The 23807-nt window shown below is 56.1% G+C and overlaps 8 protein-coding genes and 1 non-coding gene across 9 annotated transcripts; 4 read left to right on the plus strand and 5 right to left on the minus strand.

Moving 5' to 3' along the window:
• Positions 1–86: 86 nt before the first annotated feature.
• Positions 87–1084, plus strand: GLO1_1 (Lactoylglutathione lyase; the record flags this gene model as incomplete). The annotated part of the gene is made up of 2 exons (XM_028637646.1): positions 87–133; positions 190–1084. The coding sequence occupies 2 exons, from the start codon at positions 87–89 to the stop codon at positions 1082–1084; spliced, it is 942 nt and encodes a 313-aa protein (XP_028499202.1).
• Positions 1085–1349: 265 nt separating this feature from the next.
• D7B24_003457 (uncharacterized protein) lies at positions 1350–3838 on the minus strand (the record flags this gene model as incomplete). The annotated part of the gene is made up of 4 exons (XM_028637647.1): positions 1350–2786; positions 2844–3144; positions 3196–3439; positions 3496–3838. The coding sequence occupies 4 exons, from the start codon at positions 3836–3838 to the stop codon at positions 1350–1352; spliced, it is 2325 nt and encodes a 774-aa protein (XP_028499203.1).
• A 2043-nt stretch (positions 3839–5881) lies between these two features.
• On the plus strand, positions 5882–8234 carry D7B24_003458 (uncharacterized protein; the record flags this gene model as incomplete). The annotated part of the gene is made up of 2 exons (XM_028637648.1): positions 5882–6055; positions 6114–8234. 2 exons carry the CDS (start codon positions 5882–5884, stop codon positions 8232–8234), a joined length of 2295 nt encoding a protein of 764 aa, XP_028499204.1.
• Positions 8235–8623: 389 nt separating this feature from the next.
• On the minus strand, positions 8624–8757 carry D7B24_003459. The gene has a single exon. It is a non-coding gene; the product is annotated as a tRNA-Leu (tRNA).
• A 760-nt stretch (positions 8758–9517) lies between these two features.
• On the minus strand, positions 9518–9907 carry D7B24_003460 (uncharacterized protein; the record flags this gene model as incomplete). Its single annotated transcript, XM_028637649.1, has 1 exon — positions 9518–9907. The coding sequence occupies one exon, from the start codon at positions 9905–9907 to the stop codon at positions 9518–9520; it is 390 nt and encodes a 129-aa protein (XP_028499205.1).
• Positions 9908–12585: 2678 nt separating this feature from the next.
• Positions 12586–15859, minus strand: D7B24_003461 (uncharacterized protein; the record flags this gene model as incomplete). The annotated part of the gene is made up of 6 exons (XM_028637650.1): positions 12586–12603; positions 12660–12746; positions 12799–14022; positions 14094–15358; positions 15425–15543; positions 15627–15859. 6 exons carry the CDS (start codon positions 15857–15859, stop codon positions 12586–12588), a joined length of 2946 nt encoding a protein of 981 aa, XP_028499206.1.
• A 1072-nt stretch (positions 15860–16931) lies between these two features.
• D7B24_003462 (uncharacterized protein) lies at positions 16932–18353 on the plus strand (the record flags this gene model as incomplete). The annotated part of the gene is made up of 3 exons (XM_028637651.1): positions 16932–17312; positions 17362–18026; positions 18080–18353. 3 exons carry the CDS (start codon positions 16932–16934, stop codon positions 18351–18353), a joined length of 1320 nt encoding a protein of 439 aa, XP_028499207.1.
• Positions 18354–19296: 943 nt separating this feature from the next.
• Positions 19297–21011, plus strand: D7B24_003463 (uncharacterized protein; the record flags this gene model as incomplete). Its single annotated transcript, XM_028637652.1, has 4 exons — positions 19297–19415; positions 19491–20433; positions 20483–20838; positions 20891–21011. 4 exons carry the CDS (start codon positions 19297–19299, stop codon positions 21009–21011), a joined length of 1539 nt encoding a protein of 512 aa, XP_028499208.1.
• Positions 21012–21613: 602 nt separating this feature from the next.
• GNPDA1 (Glucosamine-6-phosphate isomerase 1) lies at positions 21614–22874 on the minus strand (the record flags this gene model as incomplete). Its single annotated transcript, XM_028637653.1, has 3 exons — positions 21614–22516; positions 22611–22643; positions 22695–22874. 3 exons carry the CDS (start codon positions 22872–22874, stop codon positions 21614–21616), a joined length of 1116 nt encoding a protein of 371 aa, XP_028499209.1.
• Between the last annotated feature and the right edge of the window lie 933 nt (positions 22875–23807).

Here is a 23807-nt window from a genome sequence, read left to right on the forward strand (position 1 = left end):
GTCGGTCACTGCCATCTCACTCACGCTGATACCCACATGGTCCCTAACAACAAACTGCAGCGCAACCCTTTCGCAGGCTCGCAACAATGGCAGGCACCACAAACCCCAAGAACTACAAGTTCAACCACTCCATGTAAGCCCACCTCCGATCTTGCGCACGAACCTCTCCCCTCCTGACCACCCCCCGAGGATCCGCGTCAAGGACCCCAAGGCGTCGATCAAGTTCTACGAGCTCCTCGGCATGACCGTCATCAAGACGATCCGCCAGCCCGAGGCCAAGTTTGACCTCTACTTCCTCGCCTACGACTCGCCCAAGGCCGTCTCGGCAGGCGCCTCCGTCTTCGACCGCGAGGGCCTCATCGAGCTGACGCACAACTACGGCACCGAGGACGACGCCAGCTACACCGTCAACAACGGCAACACCGAGCCCCACCGCGGCTTCGGCCACCTCTGCATCGCCGTCGACAACATCCAGGCGGCGTGCGACCGCATCGAGAAGGCGGGCTACCAGTTCCAGAAGAAGCTGTCCGAGGGCCGCATGCGCCACATTGCCTTCGCCAAGGACGCCGACGGCTACTGGGTTGAGCTCATCACGTGGAACGACGTCGCCGCGACCGAGGGCATCACCGAAACGGACGTGTCGACCTACCGCATGAACCACACCATGCTGCGCGTCAAGGACGCCGACAAGTCGCTCGCCTTTTACCGCGACGTGCTCGGCATGGACCTGCTGCGCAAGAATGAGTCCAGCAGCTTCACCCTCTTCTTTCTCGGCTACAACAAGGACGGCGACGGCACGGCCACGCGCGAGGGCGTGCTCGAGCTGACGTGGAACCACGGCACCGAGAAGGAGGCTGACTTCAAGTACCACAACGGCAACGATCAGCCGCAGGGCTTCGGCCACATTTGCGTCACCGTCGACGATCTTGATGCTGCGTGCGAGCGCTTCGAGTCGCTGAACTGCAACTGGAAGAAGAGGCTGACGGACGGACGCATGAAGAACGTGGCCTTCCTGCTGGACCCCGATAACTACTGGGTCGAGGTTGTGCAGAACGAGAAGTTCACCGGAAAGGATAACTTCTAGGTCGTTTGTCAACGAGGGGCGGCGTTAGGTGAAGCGTTGTGATGGTGGCAGGCTGGTTGTTCAACGAAACGAGGACGAGGAAAATCGGCGGCGTTAGTTGACTTGTGAGAGGCAGGCGAGTCATTGAAAGTACAAATCGAGCTTTGGCGATTCTTCTTACAGTGGCATAGTAACGACCATGTCGGTTTATATTAAGGAAAGCTATTATTCATGCATCACCTGGTCACAGCCAGGCCACCTGTTTTATATACTGATCGCCCCCCACTCAGGCAACAGTGACCGTGGTGTTGGCACGGAAATCAGCGCTGGAGCTACCGACCAGGATGCGGAACTCGCCAGGCTCAACGACATACTCCATCTTGGGGTTCCAAAGACCCCATTCGCCGACGTCGAGCTCAATCTCAACCTTCTGAGTCTCACCGGCCTTGATGTTGACCTTCTTGAAGCCCTTGAGCTTGATGTTGGGCACGTCGACTGAGGCAACGAGGTCCTTGATGTAGACCTGGACAACCTCCTTGCCGTCGTGCTTGCCCTTGTTCTCCACGTTGACGGAAACGGTGATCGTCTCGTCGGCAGAGGGGGTCTTGGTCGAAACCTCAAGACCGGAGTAGACAAACTCGCTGTAGGAGAGACCGTAGCCGAACTCATACATGGGAAGAGGGCTGTTGAAGACGTAGTTGCTGCCGAAGACAAGGGTGCCGTTAGGGTAGATGCGACCAGGGTTGGGCCAGCTGCGGGCCGAGTTGAGGTGGTCATAGTACGCAGGTGCGGTGCCGATGTCGTAGGGGAAGGCAACGGAGAGCTTGCCAGAGGGGTTGACATCGCCGTAGAGAATATCGGCCAAAGCGTGACCACCCTCTTCACCCTGGTAGAACATCTGCACGAGAGCGGCGGCCTCCTCAGAGATCCAAGGTTCGGTGATGGGCTTGCCAGAGCTGTAGACGACAACGGTGGGGGTGCCAGTCTTGAGGATCGCCTTGACCAGACGGGGCATCATGCCGACGAGCTTGAGGTCGGAAACATCAATATGCTCACCAGTCGTGGCGTTGAGACCGGCCCAAAGCTCATCCTGGTCGCGAGACCAGGTGCCAACGACAACGACGGCAACATCGGCGGCCTCGGCAGCGGCGATGGCCTCAGGGAACTTCTCATCCGAGTTGGACCAGCGGTCACCACCCTGAGTGAAAGTGACGGTGCCCTCGCTGGCATCGCGGAGACCCTCAAAGGGAGTCACACCACGGGTCATGGCCTCGTGAATGACGTAGTCACCGTAGTTGACATAGCCGTGACCCATGGGACCGATGACAGCAACGTGAGCCTTCTTGGAAATGGGCAGCACATTCTCGTGGTTCTCAAGCAGGACAATGGATTCGGCATCAATCTCGCGAGCCAGGGCCTTGTGCTCCTTTGTGTTGATGTAGTCCCAGTGCTCATCCTCGTCAACAGCGGTGTAGGGGGTCTCGAAGAGGCCAGTCAGGAACTTGGCGCGGAGAACACGAGAGACAGCCTGGTCAAGAGTGGCAATGTCGAGTTTGCCCTCCTCGATGAGCTCAGGGATGTGCTCGAAGCTGTACTTGCCACCGCCCATCTCGACATCGTTACCAGCGGGCAGAGTCTTGGTCGTAACGCATTCGTGGTCGAAGGGCTCGGCGGCGCAGACTTTGAAGGCGTCGACAAGACGAGCGGTACCGCCGGCATCGGACTAACACCATGTTATTAGAGGGGATGTACCGCATGATGAGATATGAGATCGGCTTACGATGATGTAGTTCTTGTATCCCCACTCCTCGCGAAGGATCTCTTCCTGAAGGTGGTGGTCCGCAATGGTAGGAACTCCGTCGTAGGAGTTGTAGGAGCTCATGACGGACCAGGCATCGGCATCGATAATGGCACGCTTGAAGGGGGGAAGATATGTGGTGCGAAGCTCCCTCTGGCCTCCGTGCACAGGAGCCGTGTTGACACCTTGCTCGGGGGTGGCGAAAGCAGCAAAGTGCTTGACCATGGCACACACTTTCTCTTCCTGGAGACCCTTGACATAGGCGTAGCCGTACTCGCCAGCCCTGGAATACTGTCAGCCAGACTCTCATGTAAAAGTCATAGGGGAGCCGTACAGGTAGGGATCCTCAGTGTAACACTCCTCGACACGACCGAAGCGCATCTCACGGGCCAGATCAACAACGGGCGCGAAGATCTGGTTGACGCCTAGAGCGCGCGACTCGACGCCAATGACGCGTCCCATCTTCTCAATGAGCTCGGGGTTGAAGGCGCAACCGTGGGCGATTGGGGAGTTGAAGATGGTGGCATTGATCGCGAGGAAGCCGTGAATACCCTCGCTCTGGATGAAGGCGGGAATGCCTAGATGAGTCAGTACGCTTGAATTGGCTTTTGTATTGAGGTCAGGGGGGACATACCCAGCCTCGTCTCATTGACGAGGTAGTCTTGGGCGAGCTTGGCTCCACGGCTGACCATGGTACGGTTCATGAAGAGACCGGTCCAGATAGAGTTGGCGCGCTTGGTGGCGATCCACTCCATGGCGGTCTCGTTGTAGCGACCATCGGTAATGTTGAGGTAGTCGCGAATATCACCCTGGATGAGCTGGGCGGTCTTCTCCTCGACAGTCATGCGCTTGAGGAGGTCGGAGACTCGGTCATCGACATCGGCGTTCGGGTTCTTGTAGACGGGAACACACGATGAGTTCTGGGCCTGAGCGGCCACCATGAGGAGCGAAGCTCCGGTAGCGAAGGTGAACTTCATGATGGAAGGTACAAACGTCGCAGAGACACGGAGACGGGGAAGGGCGTGAACGACAATGACGCTTCTCGTTCTCGAACAAAAAAAAATCTCGAGGGACCGACGCGGGAAAGGGGGGGTATTAATATGTCAGTCTTTTGTGCCTTATTACTACCCAAGACCTTGACATCCTCGTGGTCTGCGGCCAAGGATAGCATCCAGAAATGACTTCATTCCGGTAAAAAAGGCTGCTGCCGCTGACAACGGTAAACCTACTCCGCATCGATCTTCAACGACCTCGTGAAGGTAGATCTGGGGTGGACATCACAAGGGCTCAAGGGTGCTGGTCTGGGGATCAAGGAGCAGTATGGGTGCAGAGAGCTGCGGCCTTGGGTCATCGCCATTGGACGGGGTAGCACAGCCCCTGGCAGTTCCTGCGCGAGTCGAGGGGCGTGCTGATCGTATGAGGAGAACAGGGCCGTTGTTGCATGGCTTTGGTGCAGTAGCCCGATGTGGCCTGTGGCCTGTTCCTAGTCTTGAGCGTGTTTTTGATGAGGGGAAGTTGGAGTTGGGATGGGCGTGGTAGGTTGACTTTCGATAGTGGTCGGTGCCCTCTGCGAAGCATCCAAAGCAGGAGCCGAGATGGCAGTTGGAGAAGGTCCGGGGTACAGGGGTCCAGGCACCACCTGCCTCGCCTTACTCTCTTTCTCTTTCCCTGTACTCAATTCAGGAGCTACCTTTACCTAGCCTGCCTAGGTAGTTACAACACCAGGAGTACCTACCTACAGTCGAACATGTCGAATAGCCGGTGCTTGGCGGAGCCGGGAGTGGATCCGAGAAGGCCATGTTCCCACCAATGGCCAGACAGCGGCAGAAGGGGGTCCGAGGCTCTGAGAACCGCTGGCCTGCCACTGGGCAATTCGCTCACTCTCTTTCTCCCCTCCCTAAGCCAAGCCAAGGGTCGGCAGATCACCAGTTGCCTGTCCTCCACATCTTCCATCCTCCACTCTTATCCTGTTCATCCCTTTGTGCCCCTGTCAATTCCTTCCATCGCGTCCAGGCATCAGAGCCATCCATGTCATCTCCTGTATGGCCCTGGTCTCTCACAAATGACCACGAGGACGGTTCAAACCCGATACCCGACGCTTCAAGGTTGTCGGCAGGCCGCAGAAAGAGGGGCCCGGGGGCTTATGGCCTCCTTTCCTTTCTTATCCTCTCCGCACAATCCCGCCTTTGATGGCGGGGTGGGTTCCTCGAATTCAGACTTACATACTCGCTCGGATCTTGCCCATCCATCACCTGGCGCTGGCCACCGCCACCAGTGGTTTTCTGATCTCTTCTCGTCACATATGGCACATCATGAACTATCGGAGTCGAAGATGTTGCTAACTAATCCTCACTAAGACGCGTACAATTGACTACCATCTCCATAGAGCAGCTAGCAATCGCCGACGCTCGCGATACGCGTAGGAGCTCCGCTTGCAGATCCGAGCAAGCCAAGCACGCCTCCCCGCCCTCCTCAACCGAACGACGCCCCTCCAACGAGCCGAAGCTTCCCCTCATCTGCCCTCCCCAGACACCTCTCGAGCCCCGTTAAAGCCGCCTGGCTGCACCGGCCCGCCCGCCGTGCCAATGGAACCCGAAGGTTTCTCCAGTGACCCCAAAGCATCTTACCTCACATGATTCGCACAACTTGGTCCGTCTCCGTCGGTCTAAGCTTCGCTGCAAAGCGGGTACGGCGGGATTGCTTAACCCCAATTCGCCAACCGCGCCGGGCTATCACCGGAGGCCACAATGTCAGCCTCGACTCAACCAAGTGTCCAAGCCGACGCCAGCGATGCTCATTTTCCATTTTCCTTTCCTCCGCCTTGGACAAGGCCTACAAGAGACAACTCACACTCGTCTCGTCTGTCTGTCCTCGTCCCTTGAACCAAAGTTGCTTCACCAGTGCCCGTCTGTCCGCCCTGGAACTGACAGGATTGTGACCTGACCTGAGACCGACTGAGCCAAAACCCCCGTCTGTCAACTCACGATCCATTGTCCGCCTCCATTTCAACATTGCCCATCATGCCTCGCTTCAGGGATGGTATGTGGCTGCCAGCCGAGAACATGTGGGTTGAGCACGCCGAGCAGGTTTACTACACCAACGAAAAGCCTGATGGCAAGGGCCTCAACCTGTTGTGTCCGACTAAGACCATTGAGAGCCGCGGCCACACGTTGAACAGGAGCACAATCACCATGGTAAGCATCGTGCCAATCGCATATCAATTTTGCCGTGCGTTTGCTGATTGTGGCGCAGGATGTCAATGCCGAGGCGGATGGAATCATCTCTGTCGAAGCGACTCACTGGGCTGGTGCCCAGATCAAGGGACCTCATTTTGAGCTATTTCCCCAGGGAAGACCGGAGGTCACGGCAGCCATTTCCACGAGCGACAAGGGCACGACGTTAACTTCCGGTTCGCTGGCTGTAACGGTCGACCCGAGCAACTTTGACATCCGCTTCCACAGCGCCGACGGCTCTAAGCGGCTCACGTCCCTGCAGGCCCGTAGCGTGGGCCTGGCATACAGCCCCGCGCCAAGCAACCCCATGCAGACAGGGGATATGCGAGACTTCAAGCACTACATGTTCACTCAGACCTCACTGGCTGTCGGCGAGACCGTCCATGGCCTGGGCGAGAGGTTTGGTGCATACAACAAGGTTGGCCAGTCAATCTCCCTGTGGAACGCCGATGGTGGCACTTCTAGCGATCAGGCCTACAAGAACGTCTCTTTCTGGCTTAGCTCAAAGGGCTATGGTATCTTCATCGACACCCCTGCGAGGGTCGATCTGGAGATCGGGAGCGAGAGGTGCACCCGCGTGCAGACCGCCATTGAGGGACAGAGGCTAAAGTGGTACATCATCTACGGCCCTACCCCTAAAGAGGTCCTCCAAAGGTACTCCACTCTGACCGGTCGCCCCGGCAAGGTGCCCAACTGGAGTTACGGACTCTGGTTGACCACCAGCTTCACCACCAACTATGACCAGGACACGGTCAAGTCCTTCCTGGAAGGCATGAAGGAGCGCGGTTCGCCAGTTGATGTGTTTCACTACGACTGCTTCTGGATGAAGGCCTTCACATGGACTGACTTTGTCTTTGACTCGGAGAGGTTCCCCGACCCCAAGGGACAGATTGCCCAGCTCAAGGAGTCTGGTCTTTGCAAGAAGGTCTGTGTCTGGATCAACCCTTATATTGCGCAATACGGAGCCGCCTTCAGCGAAGCTGCTGAGAAGGGCTACCTTGTCAAGCGCAAGAACGGCGATGTCTGGCAGTGGGACCTGTGGCAGGCCGGTATGGGCCTGGTAGATTTCACAAACCCCGAGGCTGTCACATGGTATGTTGAGAAGCTCAACGGCCTCTTCGACCAGGGCGTCGACTGCATCAAGACGGACTTTGGCGAGCGCATCCCGACGCTGGACGTCGAATGGCATGACAAGACCGTTGACCCCCACAAGATGCACAACTACTACGCTTTCATTTACAACAAGATTGTCTACGAGGCTCTCCAGGCAAGATACGGCGAAAACCAGGCCGTCCTGTACGCCCGGACAGCTTGCGCCGGTGCGCAGCGCTTCCCTCTGCAATGGGGCGGCGACTGCGAGTCCACCCCAGAGGCCATGGCGGAGTCCGTCCGCGGCGGCCTCGGACTCGGTCTCAGCGGCTTCTCCTTCTGGAGCTGTGACATTGGCGGCTTCGAGGGTAAGCCGCCAGCGTGGATCTACAAGCGCTGGGTGGCCATGGGCCTCCTCTGCAGCCACAGTCGCCTGCACGGCAGCAGCTCGTACCGTGTGCCTTGGGTGATGGATGACGACGACCAGTCAGAAGAAGGCTGCTCTCGAACGTTGGCCAAGTGGACCGCACTCAAGGGCCGTCTCATGCCCTACCTCTTCGCCGAGGCACAGGCTTCCGTTGCGCAGGGCCTGCCGCTGTCGCTGCGTGCCATGTGCATCGAGTTTCCCGACGACCAGACTAGCTGGTACCTCGACCGCCAGTTCATGGTGGGTCCCAGTATCCTGGCGGCACCCATCTTTGAGGAATCGGGCGAAGTCGAATTCTACCTGCCCAAGGGCAAGTGGACGTCTTACTTTACGGGAGAGACCCGCGATGGCCCCGGCTGGTTCACCGAGACGCACGGCTTTGGCACTTTGCCTCTATATGTGCGTGAAAACACGGTCCTTGTGCTCGGCAGCGAGAAGGCCATTGGTGCCGTGTACGACTACACGGAGGACGTTGAGGTGCGACTATACGGTGCGCAGGAGGGTGCCAAGGCGTCGCTCGTGGACAATGACGGTAACGAGGTCGGCATCCTCGAGGTGGGGGCCGATGGCGAGGTCAAGGATACTTCAGCGCTGAAGGGCGAATTCACAGTAAAGAAGGTATGAGGATTTGTGTGGGTGGGACTTGGGCTCGAACGGCAGTGGTGTGTAGAGATGGACGTTGCTGCATGATGCATCTTTGTGGTTAGACTTATACCTGGGTGCGACTTTTGCTATTTCTCTTTCCCATCATTGATTGAATGAAGATGCATTTTTGAATCGTCTCTTGCATTCTCAGACTCTCACCTGGCATATCGTATGCATCCAGTGATGATGCGCTGCATAAACAGACCGTGGTGGGGATGTGGTGTCTCATGGTGAGGGCCGCCGCAGAGGTAAAGAGTAAAACACATTCAGCCTGCACTCGGCCGCCAGCATTTCGGGTGCTGTCATCCATTCGGCGACGACTGGAAAAAGATACTTTGTCAGTTTGCGCAACGGACAAAAAGACAAATTGCCACCATCGCGATTCGAACGCGAGCCTCTCTCGAGATCTGGTTATGATACCCCTCAGGGGCACAAGATTGCGCTAGTTGTGCTAGCGCTCAGTATCTTGAATCAGACGCCTTAACCACTCGGCCATAGTGGCTGGTTTGTTGAATTCCGGCTTCCAAATCAAAATCATATGCGCTTTGCATTAGGCCAGATCATCGGAACACCCCTACAAGTTATTTCCATTGCAAGGCACTACGATGGTGCATCCTCTACCACACTTCACGGGGTACTCTTCCTCACACAGCACTATACCTCATGATTATTTTTCATGGCATTTGCAACACTGTTGCTTGCGCTGTCGCTGTAGGTTTTCGGGCTGCCACGTGGGCTTCGTACAGGTCGGGGACGGGCGTTAGACTAGCGGACGCTTTGCGTGGTGATGGATGTGCAGGGTGCGGGACTCGGGGCTCGTCTGCAGCCCTGCCTTTTTTCCTTCTTTTTTTTTTCGCTGATGATACACTGATCGCGCCTGCCGACAAGCTTCGCGGTCGATGCGATTTGAGAACTGAGGAGGTAGGTGGTCCCTGGGGTTTCCAACAGAGACTGTTAGCTAACTCGTTCGTCCGGTCATTCGGCTACCTGCCGGAGACGTGACGGCAGCCTCCAACTACTAGCACGCGGCTACCCCCGTCAGCAAACGGAATACGAATTGTTTTTTCCACAGTTGGTTCTATTGGAATATCTCATGGAGAGAATGGCGCTCACCAGTAAAAGTACGAAAGACGCCAGATGCTCTGGCAGCCAACATTGATTAAACTCGCTCGCTATCAGAAAAAGAAGCCGCCCACCCCGAATGCGCCATGCTCTCATGCAACATCGACTTCGCCCAAAAGCACCAGCGCTCAGCCTAGGCGTCACTGACAGGCAGCAACAGCGACGACCAAGGCCGCAAGAAGGAGGCTCTTCACTCCGGTCGAGTGAACTCGAGGCGCCGCAGCCGAGAGGGTACTGGCGGTCAGGCCGGAGAAATATTCGTCGCCCAGCTCATTATCCATACACCTTGATAAGTTCCTGAAGTACGATCCTTTGGATTCATCTTTGAACTCCTCCAACCACTCGTCAAGCAGCTCGCACCAGACGACGCAGCTGTTGAGGCCAGACCGGTGAATGAACGACGACGGACAGCACTTGTGCAGAGCGTAGAGTGTTTCGTTTGTGTAGACGGTTGAGACCCACTTGACGCCAGAAGGGACGCCCGGGGATTGCACATCAATGATGGCACTGGTGTTGACGCATGATGACATTGCAGATATCTGGGTGGCGTGCTACGCCGCTGAATTTTTCGATCAGGAAATAAATGGCGGTGTGGCTCAAATGTGGCCTTGGGGACTGTTTGGCGATAGGATCTCTATTGGCTGCGCTTGGGTAGACGGGATGCGTGAAAGTCTTCTTCTGGCTTCGATTGATGGTCGTTCGAGTCGACTCACTCAAGACGATTGACTGTCTGACATATATAGACATGCTGACAGACTCATGGCAGGCCACGAGCTCTTGCTTTGTTGTGTTTCGCAAACTCGCTACGTCATCGAGGTTATAAGGCTGCATTCACATGGTCGCGATGCTGTATTTGGAGGTCAAAAGCCAGGGGTGTGCCAAGTTTACCGCCCAGATGACGAGCCTTCACCGCTCGAAAAGGAAATCGTTACAATCCTTCGAACAAATCCTCCATGGGGCCAGTCCAAAGTAAGAAGCCTTCGCGGTCGATCAGGGGCACAGACGAGCCTTTTTCACGACGATCAATCCGGGGGATTAAGCTCACAATTAACGTTGGGGTTTGGGTGCGCTCTTTCGCTTTCATGCTTACGACGTCATGGCCCGATTCCGTGCCTCTCCAATAATCACTGCGCCGCTTGAAATGGGCGCGAAGAGTACCATGCCACACAGGCAGAATGATGTAATTACATACATCAAATTTCGTCTCGAACACCATATGTTTTCTTGGAGGGTAGATTCAACCACATATATTATGGATTGTCCGATCTATGTCTGACGTGGTCGTGGGTCGAGAGAGCTAGAGAAAGGCCAGACTTCCGACGACCCGAGATCTTATCGACAAATACAGGTGTGCAGGTCCGACCTCATATGTCACAACCAGACCGATTCGAAATGAAGGCTGGCCAGGGCGCCAATGGCGATACCCCGGCAAGGCGATGCGCGTATACCTGGACTGTGGACACGAACCGCGATGTGCTCCTGGAGATGACTCTCATGCTGAAAATGTGAACATCACCTCGAAGATCCACAAGCTGTGATAGAGGTCGATTGCTGAACCAGCCGGAACGACAAGTTAGCAAGGCCTTGGGCGACAGCGGATAATGCTGCTGGGATCATGAACACATTCCTTCTCCTCATTGTTACTCCAACATGCAGGCGAGCTGAATAGGACGGACGCGAGGTCCAAACAACTGCAGGCGGGGTGCTGCAGTGCTGTATGGTCCTCGCAAGCTTTACCCCTGAAGCAGGATTTGGAGAAGCCGAACCCACCCACTATGCGGCCGGCCAGGTACCCAGCCACCAGCGCAGTACGACCCTACCTACACACCACCAGCACTATGCGCTCGACGAAACTGGCGATGGAGGTCTCCTTCCGGCGGTGCAGTCGACATGCAAAGACGGAGATGAAGGAGGCAGTCTTGGCTGCACTGCTTGCCCTGACGACGAGGAAAACTATACCCTCGGATGGTTTCGTGGGTGCATGCGAATGCTGAGTCTCATCACCCAGGGCGCCCTGGACGCTTGTTGGGCTGTGGGCCGGAGGCGGGACTGCGGGAGCGATCTAGATGAGATAGAGTAGCTTACACCCACTTCAGATGAGACGAGGAGCACCCGACCGCCTGCGAGGATATCTATTGGACTTGAATGTTTCGCCAACTCTGCGTATCTCAGATCGGCAGGCTCACGATACGCGGGCCGATTGCAGTCTTGGTGTTCCTCTGGTGCTGTGCATTCTTCGTCCCAGCTGGACGGACGTCAGGGTCGGCTATCTGAGCTTGGTCGATCCATTCACACACTCGGGGCACGGGATGGGAGGAGGGGTGAGAAGAGGAGGAGCAAGCATCAACCGACCGACTCGAGACTTTGCCCCAAGCTTTGAGCTGCAGCGGGTGACCAGCCCACACAGAAGCGCCTTTTGCATATCCATTTTACGCATACTGCTCCAGCAAGCCTGATCCAGATTCAGGCATTCGTAACGTTCAACAGGGCTGCCTGAAAGACAGACACAATGTCTGAAGCACATGTCCATGTATCTGGGAACGAACTGGCAAACCGGTAAGAACGCGTATTCATTCAAGTCTGTCAGTTACGACTCATCTCTCTGTTTCACTTACACATGCCCCTGGAATACGGACATTCATCCGTGTTGACCACCCTCTGCACAGGTGCTGCATCCCTCTCTTTTACCTGATCATTGCACGGCAACCATGGAGGCTGTTGACGAGACGCTGGATGCAGCTATGTCCTGGCAGTTGCTATCTATGACGGAGCCAGGACTCCACCAGAGCGCCGTCATGAGAAAAGCGCTCTCCAGGGCAGCCAGTGGATTTGGCAACCGCGAAGCCATCGTGCAGACTGTTCCCGTGCATAGTCCCACCTGAGTCATCTGGGCGACTGTTGTCAGCATCAGTGACTTCTGCGACGGCTACCGGCTTGCACTGATGGAACCATCGGCAAACTGTTAAGCCCCAATTTGTGCTGTGCACCCAGCTTCTGAATGCGAAGCATCGAATGGGGTCGGTTCGAACTGTTGCCGTTATAACCGTGCCACGCCCCTACTGGGCCCCGTATCGGCCTGGCCTTCTCACGCCTTAACATATAGAGCGACGACTAATTCCAGGAGAGACCAAACGTGATGACGTAGCTGCTAGGCTTCGAGAAAGCCTCATCGATTAGCCGTGCATAGTATAGACATCAATCATTCTCATTATATCAGGTCGGCCCACTAGATCAGCGTGTCAGCGTTCATCGATTCATCTGGGGCAATGCAAGTCTTCTTACTGTATCTGGAGTGTTCGTGATCTCCTCAAATGACTGGAGAATTTCGAAGCCCATGGCAACAACGTGTTCGTAGGCAGCATCCTGAACCTGGAAACGTATTAGAAAAAGTACGCAAAGAGTTGAAAAAAGGATGACTCACCCAACTCAGCACCGTCTTGGCCGACTTGTGCGCCTTGTTTTGTCGTGTGCCCATCAGCACCAGCCCCTGTAACACCAGAACATCCTGGGATGTCGGTGGCACGACGGGCGCCAGCACCCCGCCGATGCCTTCTCCACGGCGTGGCATCAATGGCGGGACATAAGTTGCCAACGGGCTCCCAGGGCTGCAAATTATAATCGTACCAAGCAAAGTATCATCTGCCTTCTTGGCTCGGACGATGCCACAAGCTTTTGTCTCCTGAAGGGCACACCTATACAGCTCCAACACCTCAGCAGTCGCGTGCTGGCTGACATGAGAAAGAACCCGTTCGGCATCACCATTATCGAGACCATGTATCAGATCGAAGCTGATGCTCGCTCGTTGAATCCCTTGCAAGAGACCTTCAGGAACGGTCCAAGCGCTCAAATCGTTGATGACAAGATTCGTGAGGCGTTTTGGAAATTGAATGTCCCAACCGTTGTTTGCGAACCAGGAAGCGGCGATGCCCTCCCCAATGGGGATGCCGAGAAATATGCCTGGGAAACAGGTACCAAGCTGGACCTTCTTGATGCTTCGCTTCTTGGTAAGGTGTCGAATGGCTCTTCGGTGCAGAGACCGTCCCACGGAATGGTTTCTCTTGGAGGGGTCCACGAATATGGCGCCGAGGATGCCTGTCCTATCAATGGCATACGTGGCAGCGAAACCGTATAAAGCGTTTGTGCTGCTGTTCCGGACGACGAAGTGCGTCTCGTCGATCTTCGGGTTAAAGAGCTCAAACGATGCTGCAGTAGCAGTTTCTAGGCAACCGAGATCGGCCGAGTTCGCTCGTGCGGTGGCTTTGATGAGCTCATGAAGGCCATCGGCGTCTCGCTCTCGGTCGTACTCCTCCACAATCCAATTTTGACGAGACTTCAGAACCTTCTTGCTCTTCCTCAGTGTCCCCGGCAAGCTGCCTTTTGGTACAAAGTCTCCACACAGGGCTCGCACCAAGGCATTTAGGGCGTTCTCGGTGAAATCGAAAGTGCAGATGTAGGTGCCAATGGTCTTGTCTAGAGCAAAGTCGTACGGCGAGCTGACAGCAACGACCATGACAGATTTCTTCTGTCCTCTTGATCGCAGCATTGAGCACATCATCTCGACGTGCTTGGTGAACCCGCTTTGGTAGAGGTTTCGATTTGCATCTGCTGTCACAATAATGATTGTCGATGCTCGATGAATTAGATTCTCATGGACTAGCATCGTGTCAGTATGTGGTTGACGACCCTTGGGAAGGAAAGTTGAATACCTGGTCGAACCCCATTCGCCGTGTAGCTTGTATGGAGGAGTTTGCCGTGCCTGGCCCGAGCCAGCGATCGGCCAAAGTCTCTGAAGACTCCTTCGCCGCTCATAATCGAACCTCTGTCTCTATGTGCCCATTTCTCGTGGATGTGTGGTGCTCCGCTTTGGTCTCCTTTCGACTGCAACAGGCTTTTCGTAAGCGAGGATGCAGGCGACGGTTTGACCAGGGGCGTCAGCAGCAAAAGTTCTTCATCGGGATCCATGGACCTCGAGAGTGGAATGAGTTGATCCTTGTCTCGAATGACAGTAATCGAGTCGTCGTACGCCTTTGTGGACAGGGCCAAATGTGAAGGCCGGAGCTTTGATAACAGCGATACGCCTGGCGGGTTGAGTGCTGTCTGCCACGAGGTGCATGTTGACTTGAGCTTGACTACCCGATTCAGCGATGTCATGACCCTTCCTCTGGTGATGATGCCGTTCTCAAGGCCTAATTTCAGGCCTCGGATGGCCTCAAGCTGAACATCGTATGCGCGGCATAGCAGAACGAGATCGCACCCAGCCTCGACAGCCATCACTACTCCATTCTGAACGCCTATGTCGTGGCTCAGGGCCTGCATCTCGAGGCACTCCGATATGGCGACGCCGTCAAATCCCAGCTCGTTCCTGAGCAGGTCATCGACGACTTGGTCCGACAGACAAGCGTGAGCGATGTTCATGGAGGGATTAGAAATGCCGCATCCGCCGACGAACATGGCATCGAGTTTCCCCGTTGCGATGGCGTTTCGGAAAGGAACGATAGCGCTCAGGCTAAGTTCCTCGAGTGTCTGCGTGATCATAGGGATATCGAGGCTGGAACCCAGGAAGTCCAAGTTGCCGTATGACGGGAAATGCTTGCCGCAGCAGGCTAGCCCAGCATCTCTGATGCCGTTCATTGCTGCAATGCCATACTGCGAGACCTCCTGTGGGTCATCGCCCGTGGCACGGACGCCAAGAGGCTGATATCTGGCATTAGAGAGGACGTCAAGGACGGGGCCAAGCATCATGTTCACGCCACAGGCTCCGACGGCAGATGCCGTGGCCTTGTTGACCTCGTAAGCCAATTCGGCCCGGCCCGTGGCGGCGATGCCCATGGCACTGGGGAACTGGCAGACGTAATCTTCATCAAAGAGACTATTGACGCCACCGTTTTCCTGGTCTACAGCGATCAGCAGTGGCTGTGGGTGGTTCGCTTTGTGAGCGATAGTCTGAAGCTCCTGTACGAGCTTGGCTGTCTGGTGGGCAGCTGGTCACTTTTAGCAATCAGATTCCAGTGAAAGCAGGCAAAGGATCCGAGAGACGTTGGACTAACACTTGAGATTCTTAGCCGTTAGAAGGATGGATCCCAGATGATGCTCCTCGATCAAGGTGCGGATCTGTGGTGTGACTTCCGTGCCATCCCAGCCCATAATGAGCATCTGCCCAATGGCCCTTCATGTGACAAAGTCAGTCATGCGCACCGTTACAAACACTCCGTTTCCAGCTTCACCAGACCAGAGGAGCCGCTGACATACCAATCGAGGTCCTCCCATATCGGATCGAGCTTGATGTCGACCTTACTTGCCTTGGACGCCATGGCTGCTATCGGCTTCTGAGATAGCCCCGTGCGGCGCGTGTGCCCATTGGCCTTGGAGGTATCCAGAGGCCACAGTTCGCGGCGATGAGCCTTGTCGGAGCTGCGGCGTTTGGTTCGCTCTGGACCAGTGGTCGCTGACTCCCGCTTGTCGTTTGAGATGGATTGGGCCATGAGCGGCTGTGGTCGAGGCGCCATAGCCCCGTGCAACCTACGGTGTAGCCCGGTGAGCCGGCTGAGCCTCGGCTGAGTCAGTGATTGGAGGACACACGAAGGGCCTCTCTGATCAAGGAATGGGGCAAAAAGGTCTGTGCAGTCTGCACGAGAGGGGACCTGGAACGTGCGCTGTACACGACGTGCAGGCAGGGCAGGGTAATCTGTCAGTGGGCGTGGGGAGCCTGGGGAGTAAACTCAGTGGTCGTGGACGCTGGAAGCTGGAGACAGGGGCGAGCCTTCGATAACAGCACCAATGTCCCTCGGCGCCTCGGTCAGATGTGCGACGTTACATGACAGTGGGTTTCCCTCAACGACCGTACCAACACGTCCTGTCCCACTCAACCCACCTACCTGCTACCCTAGGCGGGCGACCATAGAAGCTTAATCAAGGGAGCCTTCTGAAGATACAAGTGACTTGTTTTTTGTTGGACGTCACGTACCCGCCCACGTTGGCTTGAGGCTGGCTCCAGCAAGTCCACCCACGCCATCGGATCGTCACCCTGTCGAGACAGCCCTGTAACGCTTCCCGCGAACCGATAATGTCAAGGGTCCATTCTTGACCCCATCCAGCCATCCGGTAGCCTTCATTCTGTTCCTCCATGGTGTTCGACAAAGGATGGGTTCCACTCACACTGCACCCTCCAGTACCTGCGGGCCCTTGGAGATATCGCCGTTCAGTGACCTTGGCGGCCGACCGACGGAACATGCGGGCCAACGCTGCCGTCTGCCATGCCACCAAGCGGAGGCTACTGTGGCCACGAGTGTTGCCACGAGCCCGTCCAAGCTGTCACTCCATGGACCACAGATGACGGCATGCAACCCCACGCCCCTCCCGGTATCCGGCCTTGGGCACGTTGGAGACCACGTTCCCTAGCCAGTGCAAGCCCATATCAGTAGCCGTCAGCCCTTATGCCGTCGTCTTTTCATGCATGTATGGAGTCAACACCAGAAAGCAGGCGGGCAAAACGGCCTTGACAACACCACCGAAGACGAAGATCATAACCAACTAAGCATCAACGTATCCAACACTATGCCTATCGCTCTCTCGCCGACGCGCTCCGAAAGCGGCATCACTAGGTTCACCAACTGCCGCCTGGTCAGGGGCGATGAGTTAGTGACAGAAGACCTCTGGGTGAGCTCTCAGACAGGCAAAGTCATTTCTAGCCAAGCCGCTTTCTTCGATGAGCTCACCGTCCCGGACAAGTCTATCGATCTGGGCGGACGCATCCTCTCGCCCGGCTTGATCGACGTGCAGCTCAACGGTGGCTTTGGCTTCAACTTTTCCACGCTTCTCGAAGACGCAGCCCAATATGGCAAAAAGGTTCTGGAGGTGAACAAGAGGCTGGTGGCGACGGGAGTGACATCCTACGCGCCTACCCTTACATCGCAGAACCCTGAACTGTATCAGACGGTAAGAGCCGTTCAGTACTCTAGAAGAAGAACATGTCTAAGTGGTGTAGGTTCTCCCATATCTGGGGCCCTCCAACTCACGGCACCACGAGAATGGCGCAGAGTCGCTCGGCGCGCACTGCGAAGGACCGTTTCTCAACTCCTCCAAGAATGGCATCCACAACAAGGATGTGCTGCAGGTAGCAGAGACATTTGAAGACATCGAGGCCTGCTACGGCTCGTTCAACCTGACCCCGTCGGGCGACGCGCCTCTGCCCATAAAGAAGATCACCATTGCCCCTGAACAAGGCCAGATGATGAAGTTCATCCCTGAACTGACGAAACGGGGCATCATCTGCTCTATTGGACACACAGAAGCCACATACGAGGAGGCTTCTTCGGCAGTCGCGGCGGGAGCCACGATGATCACGCACCTCTTCAACGCGATGCGCCCGCTACACCACAGAAACCCGGGCGTCTTTGGCGTCCTTGGAGCCTCGCAGAGTCTTGAGAGGCCATACTTTGGTATTATTGCCGATGGTATCCACCTCCACCCGACCACGGTCAACATTGCGTTCAACACGCACCCAGATGGGTTCATTCTCGTCACGGATGCCATGCACATGATGGGCCTGCCTGATGGCGCCTACCAGTGGACGAATGGCGACGCGGAGAGCAGAATCATCAAGGTTGGGCCTACGCTACTTCTGGAGGGGACGGAAACGATTGCTGGAAGGTGAGTAGCACGGATTCTGTTGAGGTGACCGGACGGCTAACATGATGGAACAGTTCAATCACCCTCATCGAGTGCGTCAATAACTTCCTCAAGTGGTCCGGCACCACTATTCCCAAGGCGTTGAAGTCAGTGACTTCGACGCCGGCGGCGATGCTGGAGGTGCAGGATACCAAAGGGTCACTCGAGTCCGGGGCTGACGCCGACCTTGTCGTCTTCTCGGAAGAGAAGCAGGATGGGGCGACGCAACTCGTCATTGACGAGGTCTGGAAGTTCGGTACGCTGGTGTATCGTCGCGGAGGCTTGGGAGACCCAGTTTCTCCACTGTAGATGAACGGACGGCCGCTTGAAAGAGTGATTACTACACAGGAGTTAATTGCAAGAGATAAAGCATCAAGATTTGATGGGAAGGTTATTCTGGAATATCGTGGGATGATAAGAAGCCTGGCACAAGAGGAATATTACTGGGCATAGAGTTAGCTAGCTTCGACAGGTTGGAGATAACCATGTGATGAAACAGTGTGGCTTGTACTGTCTCATATCCCACCTTTCAGGCTAATACAGGTGTAACCTAGTGTTCAGCAGAGTGGCGGAGAAGATCTCACTGCCATCGGGGCAACGGATGTTCATGATGCTTTGCTGTGGAATGTCAGGCTTTCACACATGACATCGTGATGTCTATGATTCCAGTTGCCTCTGCACAGGATGTGGCGGTCGATTGGGGTAAATCGGTCAACGTCACAGTGCTGAGGGCGACTGTTCGGCTCTGAGACAGTGGTGTGATACCCCTGTACATCCCCGCAAAGGCAACCCATTAGCGCCTTTTTACCCCCCCAAGGAGGCTCCAGTTGGACCCGTTCTCGAAGCTACAGTGCGAACTGTGCCGCTCTCTATCCAATCACAAGACCAGCCCTTATTGATAGGAATCGTCCGAGGACGGCAGGGCAAGGACTTTCCGGGGTTGAACCAGGCAGGTGGGCTGCCCTCCGCTGCTGGCCGCTGCGCTCTGTCGCTCTTTCCCCCAAGGCAGATTGTGTCCGAGAACCTAACGACGAGACCCTCGTTCCGGACTCAAGTGCCCTACCCAACGTCGCCGGCAGCCGAAAACGAACACCACAAGCTTGCTGACACGACCAAGACCTTGACAAGACAATATACGGACTCCCGGCGTCATCTCTGAGACGACCTGTCCATCGCCTCCGTCCGCCATCTCCCCCGCACCGGGCGTGCGCATCGCATCGCCGCTCGTGTCGCAAGTCGACCGAGCCATGCAATGGAGACATTCAACACAATGCCCCCGCCGCTTGCCGTTGCGACCCCAGACGACAACATGAGCCTCGGGCCAGACGTCGTGGACGGGCTTGACCCCTCCATCTTCGACGACTCGCTGATGTGCGTACTCTCTGACTGGGGAACACCCCTCCTCCCCCCCTGAACACTGAACACTGCTAATGATCCACGTTTTAGGGACAGCGTCCATGGCGCATTTCCTTCACTTCCATTCACGCCCACCTACGACTTTCAAGATTTCTCTGCCGGTTTCGACGACCCCTTTTCTTATTCTGCCCGGCCTTACGAGGCTCAACCGCCGATTGAGGACCCGAACCAGGACTCCCCGACGCAAGAGCTGGACAACAAGTTGCTTGGCTTCTCAGCTGCCGCGCCGAGGGCCACGCTTGTCGACGAGGCAGGGCAGCACGTCGATATATCATCCATGACGGCTGAGCTGCGTGGCATGTTCTTCGTCGCCGAGGACGTGTTCGGCGGGGACACGGCTGGGAGACCCCTTGAGCTGACCTGCTACCGACGAAACCTATGGCAGTGTCTTGGGGAGATTACGCTCCCACGACACATCACACATGTCATTGACGAGCACGGAAATCACATGCCCGTATTCGAATTGTCGGCCTCCATCGGTGCCGTGGAGTCCATTGAGAGTAAAGGGACCGAGATCATATCGATACCCTGGAAGAGCACCAACCCTATGCCAGGCGAGGAAATGAAGGCAACGAGTGCGCCGCCAAATTGCCCGCTCGATCTCAGTGCCGGACAGGAAGTCGACGCGAATCGTGTTACGCTGAACATGTCCTGGAAGAGACTTCAGTTTAAGCACGCGACGGCCAACAACGGAAGACGGAAAGGCTTGCAGCAACATTACGTTGTGCAGATTAACCTCCTTGCAAGACCACAGTCGGGCGATTGGGTCAAGGTTGCGGAGATTGCATCCAGTCCCGTCATCGTCAGGGGGAGGAGCCCGAGAAATTTTGACAGCAAAAAGGACATACCCCTGACGGGAGAGAAGAAGTCTGGTGCACGGAGCAATTCAGATGCTTCCATGCAGCATAGAGACAGCAATGGGGGGCAGCCGCCACCACTGCAGAGATTGTCGTCATCTGGGTCCAGTGTTCAGGTATGGTAATAAGCACGATATTCTCTTGTCGTCATCTGACCTTTCATAGTACACCGGCGACTGGCCGACACCACAACCGTCGAAAGAGCAAAACACACTGCACTCGGCAAAGAGGCTAGCCATGTCTCCAGGCATCTCACGGCCACCAATACCGTCCTGGTCCAACGAGCCCAGCAGGTCTATGGGGCACGCATTGCTAGCTAGTAGCAATGCACGGCAGGGAGTGTCCGGCCCAATCAATCTTTCTCTATCCGAAGACGAGAGGAGTCCGAACAGGTCAAGTGCGGAGCTGCAGAGTCCGCGGTTTTCAAAGACGGCCGCTGCCACGAGACCGACAGCCAGTCAGAGCCCCAAGGATGACGAGGATATGCTTTATGAATACTTTCCCCTCAGTGTGGACGACTGGTATGTTCCACACTCTGTGATTGCAGATCCTTCAGCTGACGTCTCTGAACAGGATGCCTCCAGTTGAAGCCGTGTATCGGCCCCACATTGTACACCACACCATTGTGCCTGCTGAGCTCAAGGCTCAGCAGATGCGGAGCAAGATGAAGAGATACTTCACGGCTGAGTCTTGAAGAACAGGGCACATATTTGTATGGAAGGGTGTCACGATGTATTTTTTGTGGAGAATCTGAGGTTGAGAGATCCGGCGCGCCGTGCTCGCATTATCATCTATGTACCATATAAGCTGCCCCTGGCCACAGCCATGCGCTAGGGTTGATGAGAGGAGTGGGACAGGAAAGAGGCCTGAAGCTGAGACGGATGCAGACAGTTGAATACCCATGACCATTGATTTCAAACGCCTACTGTTGAACTGTCGCATAGACCAGCTGCCAATTCTCTGGACTGCAATCCAAGCCATGCAGGGCTGAATCTTCGCTTCACACGCCACCCAGGGAGGGGAGGCATCGATCTCCCTAATCTCCCATTCTCACAGTCAGGTGAGATGGGATACATGTGCCACCGTCTTCTAACTCGGCGTTGCAAATAAGGCAAATATAAAGTCGTATATTCATGAATGATCGGGCAGGCCCTTGACTGGCTTTCTTTCATTTTCAAATACATCATACATTGGATATCATTCTGGTCTCTATCAAACTCCGCAAAACGAGTGGGAAGCAATCGTTCCAATTCCAAGAAATCAAATGTCCGTTTTCTCCGCTTCCAGGCGGCAACCTCACGCTCCGACGGCATTCATCCGCAGACCGGGCATCTGCTGCTCCGGGTTCGGCGTCAGACGCCTCGTCAGAGCCGGCTCGGGGATCCTGGACGCCATGCGATCCGGCACGAGGTCGAGATCGGGCGACACGGCGCGGACGTTGGGGTCGAGCGCGGGGCTGTTGGCCCTCAGCAGGGCCGGTGTGACGGGCTGCGGGCGCAGCACGGTGGGGCTCTGAACAGCGTCGACGACGACGGCCGAGTCCCTGCCGCTGCTGGCGGGCGAGGTGGGCGAGGCCGGGTGGACGCGCAGCTCGGCGGGCAGGACCTGCTCGTAGCCGCGCTCGCGGGCGACCTTTTCTATCGACTTGAAGTAGCGGACCGTCTTGACGGCGAGCTCAAGCGTCGCGTCCTCGTCGCAGACGACCATGGCGTGCGGGTGCATCTGCAGCGCCGACAAGGTCCACATGTGGTTGACACCGGCTTCGATGCAGCGCTGCAGGGCGGGCGCCTTGCGGGCGCCGAGCGCGACGGCAACGACCTCGGCGGCGTCGAGGACGGTGCGCACACCGACGGTCAGGGCGCAACGGGGCACGGCGGCGAGGTCGTCGCCGAAGAAGCGCGCGTTGTCGAGGACCGTGTCATAGGCTAGGGTCTTGACGCGTGTGCGCGAGGCCAACGAGGAGCCTGGCTCGTTGAAGGCGATGTGGCCGTCGGCGCCGATGCCGGCGAGGAAAAGGTCTATGCCGCCAACCGCGCTGATGGCGGCTTCGTAGGCAGTACATTCAGCCTCGAGAGAGGGGGCGTTGCCGTTGAGGATGTGGACGTTGGAGGGGAGAATGTCGATGTGAGAGAAGAGGTTGCGCCACATGAAAGTGTGGTAGCTCTGAGGGTGGTCGCGAGGGATGCCCACATATTCATCCTGAGCAAGTTAGTTGATGTTCTTGGGCATCATCTGGATTTTGTATGCGATGTATGAGACGAGCAGGACGCATGAAGTGAAGCATATTACTCACCATGTTAAATGTGACAACATGTTCGAAAGAGACCTGGATTACCATTAGCCATGCATATGACGAATGTCGTCTAGGAACACATACCTCGCCAGCCTTGTACTTCTCAACAAGGAGCTTGTACACGCCCATGGGGGTACTCCCAGTAGGGAGACCCATGACGAAGGGCCTCTCGGTACAGGGACCAAACTCCCTGATGCGGTTGACGATGTAGTTGGCGACGTAGGCGGCTGCCGAGTCGGCATCGTCCCTGATGATGAGCCTCATGACGAAGTTTATGAAAGGGGTCTAGCGTGGGGGTAAAGATGTTTGGGGAAGAAAGGAAGCAAGAGGTCTCTTGAGGAGGATCGTCTTGGGAATCGTGTTGCTTAGGAGGGACAGCATAAAAAGTAAAGCTCAACCGTGAGAGGCTTCGCCTTATTAGGGAGAGAGACAAGCTGCCCGGGAGGCGAATCGGAGCAGACGGCCTCTGGGCTGGCTGCGTGGAAGCATGGATACTGCGTAATCGATCGTCTCGTGGCACCGTCATGGCTACAGTCTCGGGAGCCTGTCATCCACGAGTCGAGCATGGAGGTCGCCGCTGTGGGGGTATGGAACGTCACGACGGTATACGTGAGGAAGGGCCACGGCATGGGTGCTGGACTGTACAATGACGCTGCCCTGCCCGAGTTCCACCAGGCCGGAACGCTTTGTAGGCGGGGGCAGCCAGTCCGGGGATGGTGTGATCCCCATGTTGCTAGGCCGTTGGCTGACGTTCAACGGCTCGGCGGAGACGGGTCACTAGCATTTGGTGAATGCTCTCGCATGCTGAAGGGTACATGCCTCCACGACGACTGATACGGAGCGCCTCAGCTGGTGGTGTGTGCTACGGTTTGATGACCAGGCGAGCCTCGACAACCATCAACCTTCACGATCGCGAAGATGCCGAAGTCTTGATGTTTTTGTTGTCCGCTGGCCAATCAATCTTCTTGATACACCGATGCATGCGTAGCGTAACTTCCCACAGGTCAAGGTTCTTCAGAGCGTATGCTGACGCAGGTTGGCTGCACAATGTCAGGATTGCAGTCGAAGCATGTGTGGTACAAACAATAGAGTGGGCCTGGACCCTTGGTTTGATGCCTGCCTCGACGAACGCCTCAGATGCAACGAGCGCCCGGATGAACAAGGATGGCGCTCGTAGCCTCTGGTCGTGGCCATGTG

This window comes from Verticillium nonalfalfae, assembly GCF_003724135.2.
Source record: "Verticillium nonalfalfae strain VnAa140/NRRL 66861 chromosome Unknown scaffold_2, whole genome shotgun sequence".
NCBI lineage: Eukaryota > Fungi > Ascomycota > Sordariomycetes > Glomerellales > Plectosphaerellaceae > Verticillium > Verticillium nonalfalfae.